The sequence below is a fragment of the Orcinus orca genome, chromosome 6, assembly GCF_937001465.1.
Source record: "Orcinus orca chromosome 6, mOrcOrc1.1, whole genome shotgun sequence".
NCBI classification, from domain to species: Eukaryota; Metazoa; Chordata; class Mammalia; order Artiodactyla; family Delphinidae; genus Orcinus; species Orcinus orca.
In genome coordinates this window covers 99,957,012-99,966,553 of record NC_064564.1, presented here as the reverse complement: position 1 = coordinate 99,966,553, position 9,542 = coordinate 99,957,012, and the positions used below count along the sequence as shown (strand labels likewise).

At 48.6% G+C, this 9,542-nt stretch overlaps 2 protein-coding genes across 9 annotated transcripts in view; one reads left to right on the top strand and one right to left on the bottom strand.

The window, feature by feature from the left end:
* SNX30 (sorting nexin family member 30) overlaps nucleotides 1–9,542 on the bottom strand; it is a 121,748-nt gene that overhangs the window by 19,631 nt on the left and 92,575 nt on the right. For all 8 annotated transcript variants that reach the window (XR_007477860.1, XR_007477861.1, XR_004483045.2 and 5 more), the window contains one exon: nucleotides 2,544–2,696. Coding sequence is in view for 4 of the 8 variants with exons in the window: in XM_004269329.4 (XP_004269377.1) it covers nucleotides 2,544–2,696 (153 nt within the window). In the remaining 4 variants the exon portion in view is untranslated. The remainder of the gene's footprint in view (nucleotides 1–2,543; nucleotides 2,697–9,542) is intronic.
* On the top strand, nucleotides 2,810–3,329 carry LOC101271350 (ubiquitin-like protein FUBI). Its single transcript, XM_033427432.2, is given in 2 exon segments — nucleotides 2,810–3,151; nucleotides 3,154–3,329. Coding segments are annotated over 2 exon segments (396 nt in total). The 5' UTR covers nucleotides 2,810–2,862; the 3' UTR covers nucleotides 3,261–3,329.

Sequence of the window (9,542 nt, the reverse complement as noted above, 5' to 3'; positions counted from 1 at the left end):
GTGCAATAGCTCCTTGCTTCCTTCCTTGGTGACTCTGAGGTTGGAGAAGAAGCTGGACTCAGACCCTGCCCTACAGAAGGAAGCCCAGGAAAAAAAAAAAAAAAAAAAGAAGGAAGCCCAGGGAGCTTCAAGGAGCTTGCTGTCAGCAAGAGACCCAGTGTGGGGTCCGTGGCACCCTGGGTCCTGTTCTCTCCCTCGGCCATCATCTCTGATCTGGAAGGTTCTTCTATGTCAATGATGGGAACCAAGGCCACACCAGCTTGCTTTTTCTTTCTTTTCCTTTTAGCATTTTTAAAACGTATTTTATTATACAACTGTTACATGGAAACATTTTCATTGTAAAAAACTTCAAAAACTACAAAGGAAGCAAAAGGTCCCCTTGACCAGAGACCCAACTAAATACCAGCTTTCTTCACAAAGTTAACCACTGGACAAACACTCAAGCTTTTTCCCACCCCAGGACCCTTAAATACGTTGCTCCCTTTGCCTGGAATACTTGTTGTCTCCGAGACTCAGGTTAAATGTTACTTCCTCAGATTGGCCTTTCCTGCCCACTCTACTTGCCCCCTTCCATCCTGATCTGAATGATGCCCCCTAGTCTTTCCTCCCAGTTTCCTGTTCTTTTCTTGTAGGGCACGTATTTCTCTGAAGAGGTGGGATTCTTGGATTAACGTCTATCCTCCACTAGACAGACGGCTCCTTAATGGCAGGAGTCCTGCCACTTTGTTTACCGATGTGTACCTGGTCCCTTGTACACAGACAGTACACAAAAAGCATCTGTGAAACAGAAGTAGGAGCCAAGACGAGGCCCCAAGACAGTGGCCCTGTTTGCAGTATAGCGGCAAGACGTGGATAAAGGCCCTGGGTTTGAGTCCTGGGACGCGGGCCTTGGGAACACTGGAATTAATCACCAAGAGGAGGAATGAACATCCAACTGAGTCAGCACTGGTGCAGTGGGAAGCGGGGCTAGAGTGAGCGCACGAGGGAAGGAAGCACCATTCACTGAGTATCCACCATCTGCCAGGCACATTAGAGGTTCTCGGGTATCATTTCATTCTTTCTTCACCATCATTCAATGGATAAGGATCACTCCCCTTTTGCAGATGAAGAAACAAAGGCACAGAGAGGCACCCTGTCTAAGAGCACAGTCAGTAGAGGAATGAGGCCTTGGCTGCACACGGAATGATGTTTCCACCTTTGGGCAGTCAGGACTGTCCCCAAAGATCCGTGGTCTCTGTCCCCCTCACTGACCGTGTGTGGTAATTCTCAGACCTGTGGACCCGGAGAGCCAAGTCCGATCCTAGTTCAGTCATCCACAAGGTGAGTGACCTTGGGCAGAGTTTTAAAACCTTGCTGAGCTTCCATTTCTTCAGCCCTCAATTGAAAACCCCTAAAACTCACTTCACAGTGTCATGATGGGGGTTAAATTTAAATTTAATGAGATCACATATGCATTCAGCCCAGTGCCAATGCAGACACACAGTGGGGGTCCCATGAGAAAGGTACTGAGGAGAGGCATATGCCACCTTCCCCCTTCCCTGTGAAACAGCCCTTACTAAGACCTGGCAAGGAAGGGCCATTCCATGACTTTCTTCCTTAACCCTCCCGATCAAGATGCAGACACACTGCCTCTGCACAGCAGCCAGAACCAGCAAAGCTTTTGAAAAAGATGGATCCTTCCAGCTTGAGATGACGACATGTTTCTAGAATTGTGATGGGAGTAGCTGAGTTAATGCTTGTTCGGCTTGATTTTAAGTCTACAGGTTACTCGCTGAATTACCACTGGGACATTCTTCAGCGATAACGTTAAGCTTTAAGGAAGATGAGAATTCGTCAGCAGCAATGACCTAGGGTTGGATACGCTAGGAGCAAACTTCGAGGATACTCCGCTGCAGCCTGATGACAGCTGCATGTGTGTGAGGGTGGCGGGCGGGACGCTTACCTTGAAGTCCACAGCTTAAGGGGACTCAGCAAAAAAACTGTTTTTAAAAGTTTTCTTTTGTAATCCTACATCCCTTTGTGTTAGGTACTTAAAAACAGTACTTCAAAGTCTATTTTTAAAAAACAAACAGTATTTTGATAAGGGGTCTCTAGGCTTCACCAGATGACCAAAGGGACCCACGGCACAATAAAGGGAAGAACCCTTGTGTGAAGAACCACAGAACAGCTTAAAGGAACCCCGAAGCCTCTATCAACTGGGGACATCCCTGCGCTGTAGGCCTGACTGACTGGGAAGCAGCTGCTGGAAGGACTAAAGGGCTTGGAGGATAAAACTGCTGCTTCCATCAGCAGGGTGTGCAAGTAAAACTCCTGTGGGCACCCAGGCACCCCCCGCCCCACTCCCCGGCTTCCAAACCCAGCACCACATCCAGCACAGCAGGGTGAGGACACACAGGGGTTGCTAAGACTAAACACATAAATTAAGGGAAGGAGATGGGCCCAGCAGGACCCTTCTGGACTTCTGGCAGGCCCTGACCAGAGGCTCTGGCCATTAGAAACGCTTCCTCAGGAGAAGACTGTCATCCTGTCAGCCTGCTCATTACCTTCTCATAATACTGGATGTTCTTGTCGGCCATTCCCATGAGCAGCTGCCGGAAGTCCTGCCTCTTGCTGTTCTGCCACCTCTCCATGTCGGCTTTCAGATCAGCATTGAAACACTCCATCCGATCCTGACATTTCTCCACATTTGCTGGTACCTGGAAGGGGGATGCATACACAGGAGCTCTGTATGTGTGACGGGTACCTCATGCCCCTATGCTCACACATTTGTGAGAGGCCAGATTACTGCCTTAAAATGCCATGGCTCTTTCTCGACTCCACCTTCGCGGTAGCGGCAGCGGTATCTGCGGTTCAGTCGCCAACATGCAGCTCTTTGTCCGTGCCCAGGAGCTACACACTCTCGAGGTGACCGGCCAGGAGACGGTCGCCCAGATCAAGGCTCATGTAGCCTCATTGGAGGGCATCGCTCCAGGAGATCAAGTGCTGCTCATGGCAGGCACGCCCCTAGAGGATGAGGCTACCCTGGGCCAGTGTGGGGTGGAGGCTCTGAGCACTCTGGAAGTAGTCGGCCGCGTGCTTGGAGGTAAAGTCCATGGTTCCCTGGCCCGAGCTGGGAAGGTAAGAGGTCAGACACCAAAGGTGGGCAAACAAGAGAAAAGAAGAAGACGGGCCGGGCCAAGAGGCGTATGCAGTACAACCGGCGCTTTGTCAATGTTGTGCCTACCTCTGGCAAGAAGAAGGGCCCCAATGCCAACTCTTAAGTCCGTTGTCATCTTGGCTTTCTCTAATAAAGTCACTTAGCCCGATAAAAAAAAAAGAAAGAAAGAAAATGCCCTGAACACACTCCCTCCTCTGGAGGCATTTATTTGTAGGCACAGCCTTGGGTTTCCAGATGTAAGAAAGAATTCTGAAAAGTGCTATCCTGACCCAAATTTTTAAACCCATCCAAGCCAAACAGTGACCTGTGGGGGAAACACCTGCCTGTTTACAAACAGGAAGAAGAAACGCTGTGATTCAGAGTCATGTCTTTGGCTCCTTTTAGGACTTACCCATCCAAAAATGAAAATGTGTGTAGATTTTGCAAGTGTACAGCAGTAGCTGGTATTGCGCTGCTATTCTCCTAGGCCCCATATTGAAACTAGAAAAGAGGGTTTTCCATATAACATGAACTGTTCCATTAACCGTGACGTTTTGGTGATGCCTCTCTCCATTAACCAGAGAATGCACTGCAATAAGACTACTGGCCCACTTTATAAATCAACTGGAGACTTGTCCATGCAATCCCCAGACAGCAGATCACCAAAAATAAAGAACTAAAATTGGGTAAGTCTGGGGAAATGGAAAGAAAGGTGTTTATGCATGTCAAAAACCGTGAAATACAAAGAAGAAATATACAGCAGGCTATTCCTAGTATTTCTTAAGGAAGTTTAGAAGGCTTTCTCAAAACGGAACTAGGTCCCCTGAATTTCACAACTTTCACTTTGCTTTGGTGAGTTTCATCCATCCTACACAGCTAGAAAGAAAATACCCAATATTATAAGAAGGTAATGGGAAATGATCACCCTGGTACCCAAAGCACAAAGCTGGCTTCTCTCCTAACACAGGAGCTCCACTGGACTTTGATGGTGCGCGCGAGGAGGGGGGCGGCCAACATGCCCAAAGCTGGGTCACACACCCACCTGCCAAATGCTTTCCCAAAACAAGTGAGGCCTTGGACATTTTGTGTGCTGGGGCCTCTGATCCCAAATGTAACCATCAAGGTCAATCTCTACCAACCAGGGAAGTTTTATGCCCAGACCTTATGGGCAGGAGCTGACCCAGAAACACCCCAGACAAGGCCAAGCCTGAGGGAGCCAACGCCTTCAGGGCTTCCAAAGTGCTGAGGGCACTTAGCCGTCTGCCACCTAGACCATTTGGCCATGGCTGCAGTACACAGGAGCAGGGAAAGTGGAGCCGCCTCGGTGAGGGGATTCAAATGTGCCTGGCACAGGCACTAACCTTGGGAGAGACAAGGATGAGTCAGAGAGGAAGGTATACAGTCAGGCATCCTGGGAGACTTAAAAGCAAGGAACTTTGGGGAATACCCTGGCGTCCGGTGGTTAGGACTCGGTGCTTTCACTGCCATGGGCCCAGATTCTAACCCTGGTTGGGGAACTAAGATCCCACAAGCCGCTCAGCATGGCCGGAAAAAAAAAAACCAACAAAACCAATAACAAGGAACCTGTTTTTTGGGGGTGGGGGTAGGGGAGCGTTCTCCAAAGCACTTAAACTTCCGGAAGAAAGTTTTAAAAGGACTCGATTTTCCCTCCTGATCTAGGACTGAAGTCACTTTGCCTTTCCCTGCTGATTGACCTGTTACTGTTGGCCACCTTGAGGGAAACCAAAGTGTAAACAAGAGTGCCCTGGCTTTGCCTCTCCAGAGCCATTCCCTGACAAACATCCCAGGAACCAGCCTCAACAGGCACCCAGCGAACCAGTCTCTGGGCTGACCTCCCTTCCCTCCCCGCAGGCACAGGCCAGTTCCCTTCTTCCTCTCCTGGCCACTGCTCATTTTAGCATCTGGGGAAAAGTGCCCACGATCAACTTCCTGTTTAGTTAACTACTGCAGCAAGGAGGAAAGCAAAGCTCTGAGAGGAAAATCTCCTGGGACACGGTGAGAAGAGAGGAGCTAGGCTCTCTGATTCCAAGGAGTGCTCACCTAGCAAAGATTCCTGGGTCTGGTCTGGGCATGGAAACTCCGGACTGCATGACTGCCTGAGCCTCGATGTGGGAAGGATTTTTTAGCTTATCATTTTCCCAACACACTCCACGCTGGGTACAGAGGGAAAGTGCTTAGGTCTCAGCAGCGAATCTCATCTCAAGTCACCCAGTCTAGTTGGGAAGAAAATGAACGTGGCTGGACACTGCGGGGAGATGTTTCGAGCGCTTTCACTTCACTTGGAGCCTGTGATACGCACACTGTGAGGAGCAGCTGGCGGCTGAGGACGGCTTGGATGGGGGAGCGGGCTTCCCTGAAGAGGCGACTCTTCAGAGATGATGGAAGTGGGGCCTGTGACTCCAGAGGGATGGTACATGCAAGTGACAGAGATGAGACAACACCTGGACCCACCTCAGGAACAGCCAGCTCACAGGCCACAGAGCCCTCAAAGGCAGAGAGAGAGAGAGCGAGCCCCAGCTGGCGGGGAGCAGATGAGAAACCTGGGGTTCTTCCTGAAGGCCAGGGGTTCTGAGGCCCATTTAACTCAGGAGTCCTTTTTGGAAAACAGAAACGCCCTGTGCTTCCTCTTACTATAGAGACAGTTCTAGAGCCAGACTTCCAGGGTGTGAATACTGCATCTACCACTTCCTAGATGGGTGACGTTGGGCCTCTCCACGCCTCAGTTTCTTTTTCTGGATGATACCCTCCACCTTATAAGGTTGGAATGAGGTTAGATGAGGCAGTACATGCATAAAACTCCTGGTACCTGGCATGTGTTAAGCGCCGAACCAATTATTTGTTAGTTCTGATCAGTATCAATACTGTAAAGTGCTGTTCACAAAAGATAATCTATCATTTGCATAACCCCTCAAGTCAAGAATATTTTACTGAACTTTATTCCATGTCACATCAAAAGGTTTCTTTTTTATTTTCCAAATATAAAATATTATAATACGACTAAACATGTTCTTTCAAACTTCATGCCACCCTTCACCCATGCTGCCTCACCCCAAGATTTCACCAGAGATGAGAGATGAGTCAACACCAAACTATACTGGCCTGTGCTCACCCTCAGTACCCTGGAGCCAGGGTGATGGCTGAAATACCAGAAGGGACAGATCAGACCAACCTGGTGGAGACAGAACTGACAGATTTGGCAACCAACAGCACACAAGAAATAAAACATAGGAGGTCAGAGAGGAGACTAAAGTTTGGGTGGCGGTAGTCCACCATACGGCTCACGGTAAAGGACAGGTCCACAGACCAGATAAAGGAGGTAGCTGCAGCCATGGTAAGGGTGAGACCTCCCTCCACAAGAGGGGGCTGAGACAACTCAATAACAAAAACAAAGAACCCATTTTAAGATGAGTAAAGGTCTCCAACAGACATTTCTCCCAAGAAGTTATATAAATCGCCAACAAGCACATGAAAAGATGCTCCCATCACAAATCCTTAGGGGAATGCAAATCAAAACCACCCCACGTCCATGAGGACGGCTACTGTTAACAAACCAACCAACCAGAAAATACAAGGAGTGGCAAGGATGGAGAAAATTGGAAACTTTGCACATGTGGAAGAGAGTATGGCAGTTCAACAAAAAATTATAGAATTACCATATGATCCAGCAATTCCACTTCTAGGTATATACCCAAAAGACTGAAAGCAGGGCCTCAAAGAGATATCTGTACACCCACGTTCACTGCAGCATTACTCGCAAAAGACATAAGATGGAAGCTACTAAAGTGTTCGTCCACAGGTGAATGGATAAATAAAATGCGATATACACCTACAATGTAATATCACTCAGCCTTGAAGAGGAAGAAAATTCTGACACACGCTACGACATGGATGAACCTTGAGGGCATTGTGCTCAGTGAAACAACCCAGTCGCAAAAAACAGATACTACTTCATTGTAACTACCTGTAAGCGGCACCCAGAGTAGTCAAATTCAGAGCAACAGAAAGGAGAATGGTGGTTGCCAGGGACCAGAGGGAGGGGAAACAGGGCTTTGTTGTTCAATGAATATGGAGTTTCAGTTCCGTAAGACGAAAGGAATTCTAGAGATTGCTTGCAACAATAATGTGAATTTACTATAACACTACTGAACTGCACAGTTAATAATGGTTAGGATGGTAAATTTTACATTTTGTGTATTCTGCCATGATTAAAAATTTTTTTTACTATATGGGGGAATAAAAGAGGGGGCCTAAGGAGGGGAGAGCCAAAGGGTAGAAAAACTCATGGAAAAGCCTACATGTGTAGGCTTAATAAAGGAGTCAGCAAAAGTTACTAAGAAATATGGGCACAGAAGCAGGAAGTGAGTCAGAGACAGCAGAGCCATAGAAGCACAAGGGTGGAGGAGGTTAGAAGAGGGAGGAGATGGGAGGGCTTAAAAAGAAGAGAATAAGAGAGATTGCTTGAGCTGCCTGAAGTGACCAGCTGCTGAAGTTGCCCAACTGCGGAGGAGGGCTGCTGGCAGCAGGTGCTTGGGCTTGCATTCCTCTCACTTTTGTTTCTTTCTGGATGGTGTCTTTGTGACAATCGATTCACTGACTAGTAACACCCTGCATTCCTTCCTAACTCAATGTTCTGATTTTTTGACTGAGGTACTGTTATCGAGTTATGCTACCTTGTACCTGGAGCAGGTAGAGATGGGAATAGCCGATGTTAACGGTCAGGTGTTGCTGATCACAAGATACCAAGAAGGGAAAAGAATCTCCAGACAAGACCTCAAAACACAATAATTTCTAAACAGAGGACAAGACTGCATTCTTCACATTGGTTCCCCTACCTCTCGTGAGAAGTTCCATTACAGAATATTGGTTGTGGAGCGATGGGAGAAGGGTAACACGGGATGAGATTCAGCACGTGTGTGCTGGAGAGCAGGGTGGTAATGTGAATTCACTCAACATTCACTGAAAAATGTATTAATGAACTCTTTCCACATGCCAGGCATCTCTCAGCCCTACGATATGAATCTCTACCTAAGTATCCTTCTTGGAGCTAGGCTGGAGGCATCACATTATCTGCTCCCATGAGGGCAGTAGGTTAATAAAGTCCCCAAAGATTATATAAGGCAGACATGATCCCAGTATCGGGGGAGAGGTGCCAGGACCAATGACAGAACCAATTCAAGACGGTTGTCTTCTCGGCTATATGCCACTAAGTGAAAAGCAGGGCACAGCTTCCTAACTGGTGCTGTGTGAACGACAGCAATATTATCCCCCCAGCCCTCTGGGAAGTCAGAGTTCCAGGCTGGTCACCTCCAGTTTCAAGCAACCTGGTCTTTGATCTCAGTGCGCCATACAAATATTTTCATTTTCTATGGAAGCTGTGAGATGAAGAGAAGTTGAGGAAACACTGAGGCAGGGTAAAGATTGAGAAGAGGCTACTGAATTTGGCACACAGGAAGTCACTGGTGCCCTGAAAGAATGCTTTGAAAAAAAAAATACATAAAAAGAAACAAGCTTCAGAGAATGGCAGCTGAGGAGGGAAAAGCGAGCGCCCAAGTGGAGAGCGGATGCAATGAGAACAGGAGCCACGAGCTCCCCAACACCCGCTGAATGGACTAGCAGACACGGACGGAAGAGCCAGCAGCAGGCCCAGGTTCTCTGCCCAGTCCCTCTAGCATCAGCCGTGCATCTTACAAAAGCCGGAAGCCTCACCCCTCAGTGAAGCAAAGATTGCTGGGAGCCCTTGTGGTGGGGATAAAGGGCTCCCACTTTGGAACCAGACACATCCGTGGCCCAATTCCAGCTCCACCGTGTGTGAGCGTTGGCGTGTAAGTCATATAACTCCCCTGAGCGCTGGTTCCTCATCTTACAGATGAGGAACCGCATTGACAGAGTTTGTTATAGGAATCCAGTAAGGGAGGTGACAGAGTCCTGCCCTTCTGTGGCCGATGAGTCTGGTTTCCTAAGCTAGGCTGAGATCACAGCCGCCGTGGACAGGACTGGGAATTATCAGGTGTGTGTCTCCTCACTTGTCGAAAGTATCTGGAAACAACAGATACCCCTGCAAAACTCTCAGGTCTGCCGAAGCTCCATATTAACAAGTCTCCCTGTTCCTATCTGCTACTTCACAGCTGGAGTTCTTGCTCTCTGCCACATCCTCCCCATTCCAGAATGTGCACCATTCTGGTGATTCTAAGAGACTCTGAAGGTCCACAGCCTTCAGGAGGCCTGTCCCACTGACCGCAGGTGCTCCTTCCTCTCCTCACCTGCTCTCACCCCGAGGAGTGGCACTTCAGCCCCTCTCGCGGTCCGCTCCGCCCGGCCCCGCACCACAACACCTCAGCTCCACGATGACACTGCCCACTCCCAGCAGCCTCTTCACCTGGCCCGT